Genomic DNA, 17809 nt, shown 5'->3' on the forward strand with positions numbered 1-17809 from the left:
TTTGAAATAATTATTTAGCAAAAAAAAATAATTTTAATTTTAAGGAACATCAAGACTTGAACTTATGACATGAGTGTTGACATTAAAACATCACACCAATGTGCCACCACTTTGAGATACTAGTATATTACCACGTGCAACGCACGTAAAATTTTTTTAATTATAAGGTAACTTAAATTTTATATAATTTCACGTAAAATATTTTAAGTATAATTATTTTTAAAAATAATTAAGATTAATTTTTATATATATTTATTATTATTGACATCTAATTACTAATAATAAAATGTACTATTTATAATTATTTTTTAAATATACTATTTATAATTAATTGTTAATGATATATTTTGTAAATAAATAAATTAAAAGTAAAGGAAAAAATTATATATTAATAAAAAAGTAAATAGGTATTTTAATATTTTTATTTTTAAATTATTTCAACCTAATATGGGTCCTTTATTTTATTTTTTTAATATTTTGTTTGTTTATTAAATATTTGTTTAGAGCTGATATTTTGTTATATATGTTGAATTTTTTAACTAAATATAAATTATTTTATTGATTTAATTTTATATTATAATTAAAATTATTAAAGAAAAATTCTTCAAATTAGAAAATAAAATGACCAAAAGTTTTATATTCCACCTTTTAAGATTCTATACAAATTATTGTTTATATTTAATTTATTAATTAAACATTTTTTTATGTATTGACTTCTATGATTGTTTTTTTTTTCAACAATAAGAACATGAGCTTGTAATTATCTATATTTTAAATAAATATTCTAAATAAAATTGCTCAAAAAAGAAACATTCCAAATAAAAAAAGTACACTAAACAATAAAAAAACATTAGTAACAAAAAGAAAAATCCAAATCCTAAACTAAATAAAATAAAATTGCTAAAAAAAAGAAACATTCCAAATAAAAAACACACTAATTAGAAAAATAACAATAGTAACCAAAAAAAAAATCCAAATACTTACTATACACTCATCTTTAGAGTAAATATGCTCATTCTTGAAGATTGCTTGACATATACTATTATTCAACTTTGTAAAATTGTGGAATGGTAATGTCACAAACCTAGTATTCGAGATATGTAGATTCAATATATGCCTCCCTTGCAACTTGATGAATATGTCACAAATATCTCGAGATGTTTTCATGATTGAATCATCTTTGAGAGATGTTTGAAAGAACTAAGAATAAAAAGTATTGAAACTTGTGAAAAACATGTAGAATAAAGCCTATTTTTATAGTAGTAGAGGATAAAACGTTACAAAAGCTTTTCAAATTCTAAAACTCTTGAAATTCTAGTATATATTTTAATTAAAGAAAAAATTAATTTTATATTGTTGGAAAACTTTTTGCATTCTAACCTTTTATATTCCATGCATTTATAGTATGGATAATTAATAATTAATAATTAATTTAATATTTGTAATAATTGGTATAATTTGTAATTTGTAAATTTAGTAAAAGGTAAAAGTGTCCAAAAATGTTTTTCCTGCGTCCTACCTTTTTAATATAGTATAGATAAGTTATGTTCCTTTTCAAAGTACATATTTTGTATTTTTGAATTTTGTTTAAAAAAAAGAAAAAAAACTCTAAATGAAATCTTTTATTTAAAATAATTATTTAGTAAAAATGAGGCATGCAAAGACTCGAACTTGGGTCATGTACATTAAAAAAATAAACATCTTACCACTGTGCCAACATCTTAAGATGTAAATATCATATTCTTTTACACAAACAAAACGTTTAATTTATTTTTTTAAACTAAAAAAAACTACGAATTTTGTTAAATTAAAACAAAAAAATATATCTTTTTTTTATTTATTTCGAAATTAACAAAATTATTTAAAAGAAAAAAAAATTTATTTAAAAACAAAGTCAAATTTACTTTAACAAAACTTATTTGCTAAAAAACTGATTTTTTGTTAAGATTTTTTCAAAACCATAACCACCACTTTTAAATGAGATTTTATTCTAAAATACTCTGTTTTTATCTCCTCCTTTAAAATCCTGCAGCAGAAGATTCTTTTTTAATTAAAAAATAAAACAAATGTAACACAAAAATTATAAACCTTGTAAAAAATCATTTTAAATAAAAACTACATTTTGAATAAAAAGAAAGAGATTTATTTTATAGAACTCCTATTTTTTTCAACGTATTTTAACCAAAATTTTAAAGTAAAATATTTTATTAAAATAAAATTAAGTTTATATTTATTTCATTTAAAAAATTCTTCTTTATTAGAAAAAGAAAACCTTTTATTTTAAAACAAATTTTAAAATATCAAAATCTTTATTTTATTTTCAAAAACTTATTTAAAATTAATTTAGAAGATTTTTTTCCTTACTAAAAACATTTTCTTTTTAAAAAAAAAAGTAAAAAAAAAAAGATTTCCAAAGCCTTTCTCTTTCCAACATATTTGATACTTACTTAAAATGCACGAAGATCGTCGGAGTGCCAGCGGGCTTGGAAGAAGCTGTGAAGAAGAAGGTTGTTGCTGCTGTCGTTCGCGTCGTTCCCTTGCGTCGTCGGAGGTCGTGGGTATGCAAGAGAAAAGTGGTGATGGTGGGATAAGAGAGATGGGGAGAAGAAGATATGGTGATGAGGTGATGGGTTTCTAACTCTCGTGTTCTCTGTGTTCCTCTTGTGTGCTTCCTCCCCGTTAAATACTAAAAAAAACAACGGGGATATATGCTAAAATAAGAAATCCAGAGAAAAGGGAGGAAGGAAGGGGAGGAGGAGATGCCACCTTAGGTTTTGAAAAAATCAAAGAGGGAAAAACGGTTAAAAATCAAAGGTTTTAAAATAAAATCTTTATTTCATTAAAACAAAATCTTTTTAAAACAAATCATTTTTATTTATCTATTTTTTATTTTAATAATAAAACAAAATCTAAATAAACCATTTTTATTTTCTTATTAATAAAATTAAACATTTAAATAAATCTAACATTTTAATTTTAGTTAATTTAAACTTTATGTTAAAACTAATAATAAAGTAAACCTATGTTATTCTTTAATTAAAATAAAACACAATAAAGTAAAATACAATAATATAAAAAAGAATTAAAAATAAGCCGGACCAAATACGGTGTCTACATATATATATATATATTGATAAAATATCGTACTTTTATCAAAGAAGTCGCGTTAGTGTGACTATGCTATAAAAGAGCGCCATGGTGATGTCTCAATTTTGGAAGGACACCTAATGTTCATAGCGCCATGGTATTATCATCTCATTACTTGGCCTTGTGTTGGATTTGCAAGCACCAAGGTTCTACCACCTCGGATAATTGAGTGTTTGATGTGAAAACTCCTAGCGAATTGGAATTAACTCATTGAGTATATGAACTTCTAATTCACAAATACTAAAACTCTCAAATCGATTCGATTTCAACCTGGCCTAAGGTTTAGGTTAGACACAGATTATCTTAAGATCAAAGCTCTCGAGACAAAGAACAAGTTCTTTAGCCCAAGAGTCAAACACTCCATGAGATAAGATGATCAATCCTACTCCAATGTTCTTGGCATGCAAACATGAAATTGCAAAGGTTTAAGAAAGCTTCTTGGCTAAACTCGAAAGGAAAAGTTTGATGGCTAAAATTCCATTAAAAATTGATCTCTCTAATTCCGACCGAACAATATGTTTTTCTTTACTCTCTTTGACTCTCACTACAAGAATTTTTTTTTGGCAACCAAGTTTTTGGCGACGAAATATTTCATTGCAATAACGTACTTTTGGCGACGAAATATATGTTTTGTCGCCAAAAGTAATTTATTGCGATGAAATTTGATTTCGTCACCAAAAGTTTCGTATATTTTAAAAAATTTTGTTGAAATTGTTTGGGGACAACATATATTTCATCGCTAAAATTACCTTATTGCAACAAAATTTATTTCATCGCTATAAGTTTTGATTAGATTATGTTTTTTATTCAAAACTTTTAGCGACGGAATTTGGAATTCGGCCGTGTACTTTTTGCAATGAAACTTAATTTCGTTGCCAAAAGTTTTGAGAAATGGAGGGAATTTTACCGCCCAATTTTTTTTGGCAAACTTAGGTAACGAAATTAGGAGTTCCTCCCCATAAGTTTCAATGAAAATTTTTATTCAAAACTTTTGGCGACTAACCTTGAATTTGTCGCCAAAAGGTACTTTTAGCGACAAAACTTAATTTCGTCGCCAAAAGTTTTGAGAAATGACGGGAATTTTACCAACCCAATTTTTTTGGGAAACTCAAAGCGATAAAATTAAGAGTTTTCGCACTGAATGTTTATTTAGTCGCTATAGATCACGATTTAACCTAGTTTATGCAAAGAATTGCACAACGTCAAACCTTGGTCAAGCTCGAACTCGGTCCTAGCTCCGACTTGGAACACAATGGGAAGACCTGCACAAGAGGGCAAAATCTCTGACACTCAAGTCATTAAGTAGCTCGAACTCAATATTAAGTTCAAGGAGAAATTAGATACCTGATGATGAAATAAGGCCCTCTATTTATAGGTTTAGGCTCCGACAGTGGTTACGACAGGAAGTTATCTTGGTCAGAGTTGAGGTTGAACTTGTTGGGTTGAGTAGATCGAACTTGGACGGTTTTAACTCGGATAATGATGACTTAATAGGAGAAATAATGATCGAATCGTCCTCCTCGGAATGTGCCGAGGTGGACATGCACGATTCTTCATCTCTTTGGCGAATCCCTGTCCTCCATGTGGCACTCTGGTTTCCTTCCCCAAATAAACCCAACCCTCTTATTTCCCTTTCATTTTTACTCGTTTTCTTCCTCCCCTCCCTACCTCTGCAACCCCTACCCCGGCCGCATGCGTCCCCACTACTTCCTCTCCCTCCCTCCACCACCTCTGTTGTCATCATTCCATTCTTCCTGGGTTTACCACTCCATCTCCCTCCCATCATCGGCTGTGGACGTGTCCTCTCTTTGTTGTTCTTGTCCCTCACCACGACTCTTTTTCTTCTTATTCTGAGGTATAATCCTTTGTTTTGTTGTTATTTTTTTTTCAAGTAATTTGATTATATATCTCGAAATCATAGGATGTCGCCGCTGTCTGCTTCTCTTTATCGTGTCTCTCCGCTACTTCGTCGGTAAAATTTTAAAATTTGTTCTCTCTTTTTCTCTATGTTGTTAAAGACTAAAAATCAAATTAATGTTATTTTTAAACTAGTTATTCATTTTCTAATTCAATAAATGTTTGTTATAATCTCTTTGGCTATTTTATCTTGTACTTTTTTTTCTTTAATTTGATGTCTCTGGTTTTTTTTTTTTGGTGAAGATAAAATAATTGGTTGATGAGTTTTTGTATGAAGAAATTGATTTTTGTATTGTTTGTGCCGTACTTTTTTGTTTTGATAATTGGTATTTATATGTTCACATAAGTTTATTATTCATTTGTTTTTTCAAGTTCGGATTTTTCTTCTCATTGGCTTTGGAAATTAGAGGATATTTTCATGAAGTCAAGGAGACAAACTTTCTAAATTAGGTTTGGATTTACTTTGTAGTCAAAATTTAGCTTCTATTGTATTTGATTTTCTATACTATACCGATTGTAAAAATTATTTTTGTTTAATATAAATCGAAGTTTATATGATAATTTTGAAGGCATGTTTATGAAGTTTGATTTAAATTTTGTAAAGAAATATTTAGTGACAAAGTTTAAGAAGAAAAAGAGTAAGAAACAAAATTTAAAAAAAAAAGAAAGAAAAAAGAAAAGAAAAAAGACGTGCAGAAAATTGTTAAATCTGTTATCTATGGCGACAGAATTCATTTTTTTGTCGCTAAAAGTCTATCCCGACCAATTTCAAATTTCGTTGTCAAAGACCCTTGGCGATGCCATCTGAGATTTCATCGCCAAAGGTCTATCACGATGGGGTTATGCCAACGAACTTGGCGACGAAAAAAATTGTCGGGAAAAAGTTTTGCCAACAAAATATTGAGCTTTGGCGACAAATTTATTCGTCCTGAAAAATCGAATATCTTGTAGTGTCTCCTTCCTTCATCTATTGAAACATCTCTATTTAAATATTCCTCTTGTATCATTGAATAATCTACTTCTTCTTGTGGTGGCTGATCCCCCATTTGACATCCTGGTTGCCGTGGTCTCCTCGAGACTTGACACATCAATTTTCATTCTTGGATTGATTCTTTAATTAATTTGCTTATACATTGGGCGTAGTTCAACAAAGTCTTCTCGTATATCCTCTCTAAGTCTTCCATCTCTACTTCGATTTTCAACACGTATTCTTCTTTGTTGAGACATAACTGCAAAAGCAAAAATAAGTGAAAGAAAAAGTGGACCTCACAATTCACTCTCTTCCGTGTTTCATTCAATTGATGTGTTTGTGTTGGGTTTGTAAGGTGATTGCAAACAAAGTCCCATATTGGTTAGGGGAGGGAATGATCATGGGTATATAAGAGGGACAATTATCTCCATTGGTGTGAGGCCTTTTGGGTGAAACTAAAAGATTTATGGATATCATGGATATAATAGAACTCACAAATTCTCTCAAAATTTTAATTCATTTATAGATATCTCAGATAAAACTTTAATGATTTGTAAAACTTGATATTGCCATTTAACTTGGAATTATAAAATTTGAGTGATTAAATAACAACAAAATACAAAAATAAAAAAAGTATGTAGACTTCTTATGAATCTGCAATTGTATGTATGCTTAAAATCATAGTACTAAAAACACCTTTTGTATTTTATAGAAATAACTTGTGGAAACTTTGACTCTTAAATGATGCTATCTTTGCAAGGGAGCATCTCATACTATTAGAGTATCTTACTCCCTCCTATTTATTAGAAAAAGTTGATTGACAAAGTTAAAGGTGTAAAATAAAATAAAACATATAAAATCAGAAATTTTGGTGTCTGATTCATATATAAGTGGAATCCATTTTTTCATTGGATATACAAAATCCGACACTATTACTTTGTTGAACTTCTTGGGGAAATTGGGATATATAACCCCTCCCATAAATCATTTCGGATTTATGACCCCTTTTTGAAAAAATCTTTTATGTGTCACACCTCAATTCTAATTTGTGACCATGTTCCAGTGTTCCAGTTTTTATTGGGAAATCTCGATGAATAGATAGTATTGTTTTCTACTAACCCTTTCTAAAACACATGTTATCTAATTGTTATTGACATCTGCCTAAATATCAAATTATATTCCCTACCCCTCCATTCTTTTTCTTCCTATTTTACATCTTTCTGCATTTTTTTTTTTCTCTTCCAGATTCTCTCTCTTCTCTCTCCTCCAGCTTCTTTTTCTCTCTTCCCGTTCCTCTCTTTCTTTCTTTCTCCCTCTTCTCAATCTTCCTCTTCTAGCCCTCTTCCCATGTCCCCATGATGAGTTGAAAGAGAGCACCAGAAGGATTTCAGGAAATACCCAACGGAGGTTGAAAATTTTGAGCGAAGTCCCCCCAGCAATCAGTCAGATCTTAAGATATGTTCTAGTCGAGAATAAAGCTAATAACATACCAGGATATAGCTCTGCTGGCAAAACTCTGTTAATTTCACCGATTACCACTCAAAGAATCGACAAGAAAGTTAAAAACTTGACACACGGCCTGGCTGGATAAATATTGATGAGTCCCTGAGTTGTCGGATAATCCCCATTGGCTGCTGCTTCCATCCCGGGCTCTTGCGCCTCTTTGGTGGCCTCTCCGATGACACCGTTAAACGAGGACGACATTGCCGACGAGAAGGAGGGAAAGAATAATTTGCATATGAATAAAGGAAAAAAAATAAAATTTTCCACATTTTTAAAAACTTTCCTTCTTTACACAATATACTGTTATCTTCTACCCAACTCTCAAACCTCTGGCTCCTGCACTTGCCTCTCACACGGACTATCTTCTTCTCTATGAAAGAAGAGAGAGGGACAAAGCGAGAGCGAGAGGAACGAAAGAGAACGAGATCGAGAAGGACAGAGTGAGAGAATGAGATCGAGATGAGATCGAGAGGGAGAGAGATCGAGAGAGGGAGCGAGGTGAAGAAGAAAAAAATTGTTTTTTATTTTTTTTTCCTTTAGTTCACCAAATTGGATTAAATTGTTTTTTTTTTCTTTTTATGTCAAATTTAGGACTAAAGGAGCAGATTTACGAGGGAAGAGATTTAAGAAAAAAAAAGGGATTTTTTTTTTTTATACTTTCACCTAATTGGATAAAATTTTAAATTTACAATTAAAGGAGTACTACCTAATTTAATTATAAATTTGAATTCTAATCCTAATCAAAATCAGGAGAGATATTAAAGAAAAGATTTATGTTTATTTGTCAAATGATTCGTTCAAATAATTAAAGAGGAAAAAAACAATTAAGGAAACCAATCTAGATTAAATTTTAAATTTGAATGTTGACCCTCTAGCCGCTGTTATTTAGGTGGTATCCCGAGATCGAATTCCTCCCGGGAACACACGAAAGAAAGATATGAACTGGGTAAATAGAAATGGAAAAGAGATGTTTCCAATTCATTCAAATCCGAAGCTTTTTCTACATCCATATGATCTACTAAAGTCGATCGGTATTGCCCATATAATGAAAGCAGATATTGGTCCATAGAGTCCCAAGAAGGTAAGAACTCCAACATGTCTGCTGCTTCTTCGGCCAAATACAATATACAAGTGGGACCTGCACTATGAGCAAGCTGTGCGAAAAACCGCTTCTTTTTTCCGGTTTCACAACAACTTGGACGAAATAGGGTTCTATCGAGAACCCATGGATTTTTGAGTTTTCGCCATTGGTTACTGGTCGAGCCACTGGATGGGATTTCAATTATAATTTTAAATTTTAATTAAAAAAAATCTTCTATGCTTAGTATTTTAAATTTGAGATTTCGTTTCTCTCGGTTTCAATTTTCAAAATTTTAATTAAAAGAATCTTTAATGAATATTTGTTAATTATTTTGATTTTGAATTTGACCAAACTGTTTCGAAATTTATTTATATTCGATTGATTTAATCTCATTTGTGATTGCATTTAAATTAATTAAATTTTATTATTATTTTATACGTAAACTACATTTTATTTCAAAACATTTAAAATTATTCACCTTACAAATTTATTTAATGATATTGAATTGGTAAACGTTCATTCAAAATTAATTTTCAGATGCAATAAAAAAAAACAATCTCATTAAAAATCATATTTTTAGATACTATCAAATAAAAAATTTTAAATAATGGCATTATGGATTTGGAAGGAAATTTTTTATTTTTTTCCCCTCAAAGTAACTTACGGGAATAACTCCCTCTCTCACTCAATTCTCGCTCTCGCTCACTCATCTCTCATTCTCTCTCTCTCAATTGTCTCTCTCTACCTCTCAACTCTCCCTCCCTCTCAAACTCTCCCTCCTCGTTCGTGTCTCTCTCGTTCAACTCTCTCTCTATCCTTCCTCATCCCCATCGTAAGTCGAACTTCCTTCCTCACCTGAGCCTCTTTCTTTTGACGAACTGATGCATTCGTCGCTGATGATTGCTAAAGGTCACGGGAATCATGGAGGCTACTAGTTAAAAAAAGTGAGAGATTTAGAGTTTTTTTTAATAGTAGAGTAAACAAGAAAAACCTCATGCTTGCGGGAGACAGTGGAAGAGAGAAAGAGAGAAGATAAGAAGAAAAAAATCTGGAAAAAGAGGAACATGGAGGTAGAGAGAAGAAATAAAGAAAAAGAAATAAGGAAGGAAAACCTAAAATATTAATGCACGCTGGTGTAATAGATGATGTTAGTCATTGACTAGAATACATGTGTTTTAAAAAAGGTGAAAAAGGTAATGTCTATTCATCCAAATTTCCCATTTTTATTCTTGTAAAATTACCAAAACATGAACCACAAATCCACAAACAAATACTCCAATAAGTAAACTAAAAAAAAAAAGTAAAAAAATGTCATAAATTTCGGGCTAATATTACATTAAATGGTGGAGATTTAATTGACAAAAAAGAGGACAAAATGGGAGAGAAGACAAAAAATGGGATCCACACTAATCCCGGTCCAGGTTTGTGCTATCCCGAACTGAGATCCACACCAATCCATTTTTTTGTATGCAATCTTGAACCTAGATTCATGAAATTTTGACTTTTCTTTTAAATTAAATTCTGGTATTTATGAAATCTTGTGTCGACGTTATGTAAATTTTGATATTGAAGAATTTTTATCCATTCAATTAACTAATTTAGATTTTTCACATTAATTTTTTAAAGTTAAAAAATTCAATTTTCACATTAAACTATTTTTCCAATTAGATTTTTGACCATTCAATTAATTTAGATTCTTCGTACTAAAAAACATAGTTTAAATTCTTCAAATTCATAGAGAGAGATTTATTTTTACTCCATTGTGAGTCAAACTAAGGGTTATTTTTAAAATCACACAAAGTTGAAAGGATTAAAATTTCAATGGGAGAGGTTTTGCAAATGAGGTAAAAAAATCCGAATTGAATTAACTTCTCTCTTAAACAGCTACTAATAATAATACAACTACAGAAATTAATTTTAACAAATCCACCGTCCAAACAGACATAAAACAAAACAACGTCACAAGTAAGGAGAGAGAAACGGCTCGTCCCACATCGGCTGTGTACAGAAACCAGCAGCGCGAAAATGACTATAAAACTGATGCCCGAACGCATAACAATTCATACCTTTCTCGGCCTTTTGGCTAAGATCAAGTGTAGTATCTGTTCTTATCAGTTTAATATCTGATACGTGGGCCATCGGCCCACATGATATTAAATTCATTTTTCTAGGGGGAAGGCCCAGTTCGATAGCTTGCTATTGGGGCCGTCGCGCGTCGCCCATGCGTTGCACTACAGCTTGGGCCTGGCGCACCCCTCCAAATTCAGGTGTCAAATGTTTGATTGGGCCCATCTCACTGGAATGCCCGTTCCGAATCCTGCTTTTCGAATTCGGCTGGTGCAAGATTATATTTTTCATATTTAAATTTTAACCATTCTGTATTTTAAAAATTTTTAATTCTGAATTGAAAACAAAATAGACTTTCCAACCAAACAGCCCTTGGTTTAGCAATTCCAAACATAAGATTTGGTTGAACTATTTGGTTGTTATTAGGTTCCTACCATACCAGATTATTTAAGTGGGTTAGTTTGAATTTCTTTTCTTCCAATCATTTGTACTAAAATTGGTATATAAAAATTGCGAAACAGAGAGCATCTAACTCATCATTTATTTAAGAAAACTGTGGCAGACACAATATAATAAAGAACACCCTTTATGAAATGTTTGTTTAAAATATTGACCCATATCTTATAAAAATCTTCTGCTGCTTTTGCTCCTTTTTTTTTTCTTGGATTTTTTTACCCTCACGCCATGTTATTTTTTAAATATTTAGGTATTGATTGATGATAATTTATTTTGTGCTTTATCGCCATTGAATATTTAATATTTAAGAGAGAAAAATATAAAATATAAATTTTATTTTAAAAAAGAAATGACCGGTTAATTTTTCAATATGGGATATATCTATTTTTCTATATATTTTTTTTTATGTAAAAATCCATTATTATTTTAGAAATTCATTGATTTTCTCTTGGGTTATAATCTTGCTAGGTTATTTTGAACGTCCACTGGGCCCTCCAACTTAGTCTCTTGAATTTCCAGAACTCAAAAGAAAAATATATCTAGAAGATATTAATTGCTGGTAAAATGTGTGTATTTGATTAATTGATACACATTCAAAATAGTTGATTAAAGATTATTTTTTTTAGTACAACATGTGGGTGGGGATTCAAAACTCATGATCTTTTGGTCAGAGATAGGTGTCTTAACCATTTGAGCTACGTTCGGTTTGACAGTTTATTAAAAATTATTTAAACTATGTTTATCCCTCTAGAGTTGTCATATTGACCCAATAATAGTAAGTTTTGAACTTTCAATTCTATGCTTAACATATCGTTGAAGTACAATAGTGTTTATTAAATATTAGGTTCTTTAATTTTTAATTTTGTTTCTAATATATTCTCGTCATATTTTTCATTTTATAAAATTCAGAATCCATTTAACACTTCAATTTTGTATCTTTTTTTAGCTAAAATTTGTGCTTCATAAGACAATAACTTTTCAATCTTTATGTCTAAATCTGAAAATTTCTAAAAAATTCAAATATGTTAAACATAAAATTTAAAATTTAGAGAATTAAACTCGAACTTACTAGACATAAGATTGAAAATTAAGATACTTGCTAACTATAGCTCAGGTTAATATTTACAAAATATTCTTGAAGTTCAAGAACATATTAAACACATCTTTGAAAGTTCTTAGATACTTGTAATTTAACTAGAAAAGAATTTTCCACCTAATGATATAAGTGATAAAGTATAGAAACAGAATTAAAGTTTAGAAACAGAAAAATATAATTTAACTTCAAAAGAATTTTAATTTGAATTGCTGTTCCTATGTGGTATTTGTCTCCTCCCCTTTATCGTTCAAATTTGTATCTATTTTTAACTCATGAAACGATTCAGCTGTGTATATACTCAATAACATTTCTGTTTCTGTTTCTTTTGCCTATCACAGGCAAGTTTTTTGTTTATGGATGTTAAGATTTGACCCCACAAATTCCTTCTTCTTTATTTTCTTCCCCTTTTTCCTTTTCCAAGAACAGTTTCAAAAAGTTATTTGAATTCCATGTTGGAAAAGAAAAAATGAACCTCTAAAGTTATGTAATTTGATTTTGTTGGATCCTCACCCAATCACCCAATTCCACGGAGGGAAGGCAATCCACATTTTCAAATTCGATCAAAGCCGCCACCCAACTCAGTTGAGAGAAAAAAAAAAACCCTTTGAAAATTTCTTTTGAATTCATACCTCAATCTCCTCCGTCTTCTAATATTCAAAATTCCCTCTACCAACCCCAAATCCTGTGCGGATTCATTGAATAGAACGATCACCAAACACCTACATTCTCGGTGGCTTCCTTTGCTTAGTTTTTACAAAATTCCACTATTTAGGACTGTTCATATTCCTCTATTCCACCCACCGAGTTTCGAAATCAATTTTCCTGGAAACTTGGCTTTCTGGGTAACCGCATTTTAGGATATTTGGGCGATTTTGAGCGATTAGTGTACTAATTTTTCCCAGAGTCGTGAAGGGACTAGTCTGTGATTTTGCCTAATTTCTGGGTTTTTACGATCATGATCTCTTCTTTGAGTCAATCTGCAAAATCGATTAATGGGTCCGACGTTGTTCTCCGGCGGAGGTCTCCGGCGCCAATCCGGCGGTTTTCGTGTCCACCTCCATTGCCGGTGCAGAAACCCCAAGGCGCCGTAGTCTGTATGAAAAATGCTCTTCATGTCTCTTCGGTTTCGAACTTTGGGCCATTGGGAACTCGGAAGAGTGATTTGATTACGAGAAAAGCTTATGAGGCTGATCGGTCGGAGCCGATCGAGTCGAACATTGAACTGACGGTGGCCGAAGCGCCGTCGGAGGCGGCGGCGAAGAAGGTTAAGATCGGGCTGTACTTCGCTCTGTGGTGGGGTTTGAACGTGGTGTTCAACATTTACAACAAGAAGGTTTTGAATGCGTATCCATATCCATGGCTGACCTCCACACTTTCTCTCGCTGTTGGCTCTCTCATCATGTTATTCTCTTGGATGACCAGGATCGCCGAGGCACCCAAGACCGATTTTGAGTTCTGGAAGTCTCTGTTCCCGGTATGTTTTTCTGGGTTCTGTTTGGTTACTGAGAAAATTTCAGGGTGATTGATATTGCTTTTGTTAGTAATTATCTTGCTGTTCTAGTATTTGATGGAGTTTCCATGTGGTTGGTTGCTAAGAAAGCTTAGGAAGTTGAGAAAATTTCAGAACCAATGAAATTTCTTTTCATCTTGTTGTTCTAGTATTTGAAGAGATCCCCGTGTTTGTTTGCTGAGAAAGCTTAGGAAATTCTTTCTGGGTTGTGTTTGGCCACTGAGAAAATTTTTGAACCGATGAAATTTCCATCGGTAATCATCTTCTTGTTCTAGTTTTTGAAGAAATATCCCCTGCGTTTGGTTGCTGAGAAAGGTCAGGAAAAGGGCAAGAAAACAAATAACTTGCATTGTTTCTCTAAACTTGTTATCTTCTTACAGATAACTGACAATATATAAGCTTAAACGTGAAGAACTCATCAAAATTGCTTGTGGTTGAAGACTTGAATGCTCTTTTGTAATCTTGTGTTTGAAACTTTGGCGATGGTTTTGAATGAATAGGTTGCTGTGGCCCATACGATTGGACATGTAGCGGCAACCGTGAGCATGTCAAAGGTCGCTGTCTCATTCACTCATATCATCAAGAGTGGTGAGCCTGCCTTTAGTGTACTGGTTTCAAGGTTCTTGTTGGGTGAAACTTTTCCACTTCCTGTCTATCTCTCTCTCGTCCCGATCATCGGTGGCTGTGCGCTCGCTGCTGTGACTGAGCTCAACTTCAACATGATTGGTAATTACATTCAGCTCTCTTTGTAGGGTACTAACCTCTACTTTCAAATGTTTTGTTTTGATCCTTGTCACTAGAATTTGATATTGCTTACTATAAATATGGCATTGCAGGAACTTGTGTTTTAAGCATATAGATTTAAATTCTTAGTATGGAACTCCCTTTAATTTCAAATGTTTGGTTTTGATCCTTGTCAATGGAATTCCCTATTGCATCTACTAGACATCATGCATGGCATTGCAAGAACTTGTGTTCTAAGTTATATGTAACGAATTAAATTTGGCATTAAGTTCAAAAGCAGGTGGCCAAATATTTTTGTTATAATATAAGATTAAAATGTAGCGACAAGGACCAAAATGAGGGTATATGAACGTTAGGAGACGAAAATAGATTATTTGAAAATACAAAGCCCTAATATAAACAAGTACAAAAGTTTAGGGATCTTCTATTTTCCTATTTATTATGGAATGAATGATTTTTATTTGCTATAATGTTGGTGAAACTGAAACGAAAATCTTATTGTAAGAGGTATTCAGAGTTGAGAGTAATATGCAACTAACTATAAGATTTTTCTGAGAGCTCTAAGTTGTGTTCATTTCTTCAGGTTTCATGGGAGCCATGATATCAAACTTGGCATTCGTCTTCCGAAACATATTCTCGAAGAAAGGCATGAAGGGGAAGTCCGTTAGTGGAATGAACTACTACGCCTGTCTTTCGATATTGTCCCTTTTGATTCTTACTCCGTTCGCCATTGCTGTCGAAGGACCGCAAATATGGGCTGCTGGATGGAAAACAGCTCTCTCTCAGATTGGACCTAATTTCGTATGGTAAGCAGTCATAAACTTATATGATTTTTTGCTTATAACTTGCCCTTTATAACAAATTCATCCTCTGAAAGTTTATTCGATCGAAGGACATCGATAAATCATACTAACTTTACAGATCAAGTTCATACATAGGACCTGCATTTTCTTTTTCTGTTCAAATGTCTTCAATGGGATGTCTTATATCCTGCTAGAAATACCGCTCACTGTCTTGATAACCTGAACATTTACTTTGATTCTAATGGTTCATTTGTAATCGACCTATCGATTCTGTTTCTTTTTTACTCTTGCCTAAACCTTGAAATGCTCAAATTTTCATGGTTATTTCATATGAAGATACCATTTTTATTACAAATCTTTTCTTCTTCCATGTTAGTTTTAAAGTTTGTGGTGTTTCTCTTATTGGTAGGTGGGTAGCAGCACAGAGTGTGTTCTATCATCTCTACAACCAAGTTTCTTACATGTCGTTGGATGAGATTTCTCCCTTGACGTTCAGCATTGGTAACACCATGAAGCGTATATCAGTGATAGTTTCTGCGATCATCATCTTCCGCACCCCGGTCCAGCCCGTCAACGCTCTCGGAGCCGCCATCGCCGTTTTTGGGACCTTCTTGTATTCACAGGTAAATCATCTCATTTCACCATTCAGTTGTTTGCTTGGTGCTTTCTATCTCTATTTCACTGATTGAATCCAATCTAATTTCTAACTAAATCTTTCACATTGCAGGCAAAACAATGAGAATAAGAGACTCTTAGAATTTACATTATTCATCATGTAATATATAGCTGAAATGATTGGGACCGAAGCTGTTGAGCAGCGTCGGGGTTTTCTATATGGCAATGTGACGGATTCGACTTTACAATTACGAAAATTGGGTTTTGATCTCGTAAACCAGTAGGTGCATCTTGTGTTTAGTTATTGAGAGATGAATAAGTAGCAATTTGCTATGCATGAATAAGTTTATACATGAATAAAATGAGTTGGGGAAGGCAAATCTTTAAACTGGATGAGGTTGGGGGGCAGGTGTGATTCTAAAGGACAATGGCTCAAACAATTTTTCTTTTCTGCTTTGATAAATTTACATTATTCTGCTCTGTGATTGTGTTTAATATTATGGGAATGATGATGTACACCTCGTGTGGATGTTGAACCCATGGATACATGAAAATGTCGATAAAATGTCGATAAAATGTCGACATGTCGATGAATATTTAATATCATGTTTATATTAAGTTTTCATTATGTGTAAATGTTGTGTTAAAATTTTGCAAATATGAATTAAAATGATCACTTTTTAAAAGTATAGGAATTAAAATTAACATTTTGAAAGTACATGGAATAAAATGAATCAACGTTAGAAGTATAAGTAATAAAATGAATCTTGAAGTACATCATGGACTAAAATTAACCAAGACTGAAATTATAAGAACTAAAATAGTATTTTAATCTATAAATTTTTATTGATATTTATTATTATTATTTTTTATTTTGGCAAAATATTCTCAATAAACCTTTAATTTTACCTACTGTTTTGTTACTTGGCCAAAGCCGATCATCAGTTTCTATCTCAACTGATTAAGATATATTTTGAATGAGTATCATCAATAAATATTGCATTAGTGCGAGTTTGAAGTTATTTTAGATTTATAAAGTTTTTTTTAATTCATTCTTAATTTGTCATTTTGTTTCCTCCAAACCATTAAGACAAACTTAATCAACTATTTGGAACAATTTTTTTATCGATGCGTCTAGAATAAGGGTGTATTTGGGAGTTTTGTCATTGTCAAAATCACTTCTGCGATTCTATTCATCATATAAAAATTGATTTTAAGAAGGTTTAAAATCAATTCTACTATCACTCCCACGCATACTCTACCAAATAGAATCATTTTATAATTGTGGATTAAAAGTGTTCCTTTTTCTTTAACTTATTTTATTAAATTAAGTCAATTTTATTGGTTAAAAATGTCATGGTCCTCAATCAACTCTTATAAATTCCCTTCTATTTATAAAAATTGAAATTGTTAAAATATCACTTTTCCTCATCAAAGTTTTAAACGTCGATGTCAATGACAATACAAAAGTTTCAATTTCATGAAATATTGATGGAAATATTGATGTTGCAAATACTTCTAGAAATGTTATAAAAAATAAAAATTCATAAAAACTATTTAAATGAACAAATAAGCCTTTCAACGTTTCTAAATAAGTTAAAAATGATTCATATTAACGTTATGTCTATATTGATGGGAAAAAATCTCCTATTTCTATCACAGGAATAAGCAGGAAATAACTGAGAAATTTAAAGAAAGCAATAAAATAAAGAAACACAAGAATTAACATGGAAAAACTTCAAACCGAGAAAAAACCACGGCCCACAAGAGAAAATTCACTATGTGAAAAATTATTACAATCACACAGATTTCCCTCCCCGACCCCAATTACACAAAATACTCTTTCAAAGCAAATACCGCTTAGTTAACTAGAGCTGGTATACCAGGCTTAAAGTATTTT

At 31.7% G+C, this 17809-nt stretch overlaps 1 protein-coding gene and 1 non-coding gene across 2 annotated transcripts; both read left to right on the forward strand.

Annotated features, from left to right (window-relative positions):
- Positions 1–10680: 10680 nt before the first annotated feature.
- On the forward strand, positions 10681–10876 carry LOC148208513 (U2 spliceosomal RNA). Its single transcript, XR_015788619.1, has one exon. It is a non-coding gene; the product is annotated as a U2 spliceosomal RNA (small nuclear RNA).
- Positions 10877–12740: 1864 nt separating this feature from the next.
- LOC111019002 (glucose-6-phosphate/phosphate translocator 2, chloroplastic) lies at positions 12741–16389 on the forward strand. The gene is made up of 5 exons (XM_022295285.2): positions 12741–13711; positions 14248–14473; positions 15075–15297; positions 15704–15917; positions 16022–16389. Exons 1-5 carry the CDS (start codon positions 13193–13195, stop codon positions 16031–16033), a joined length of 1194 nt encoding a protein of 397 aa, XP_022150977.1. The 5' UTR covers positions 12741–13192; the 3' UTR covers positions 16034–16389.
- Positions 16390–17809: the final 1420 nt, after the last annotated feature.

This window comes from Momordica charantia, assembly GCF_013281855.1.
Source record: "Momordica charantia cultivar OHB3-1 chromosome 10 unlocalized genomic scaffold, Mcharantia_2.0 BLBB01000010.1, whole genome shotgun sequence".
Classification (NCBI taxonomy): domain Eukaryota; kingdom Viridiplantae; phylum Streptophyta; class Magnoliopsida; order Cucurbitales; family Cucurbitaceae; genus Momordica; species Momordica charantia.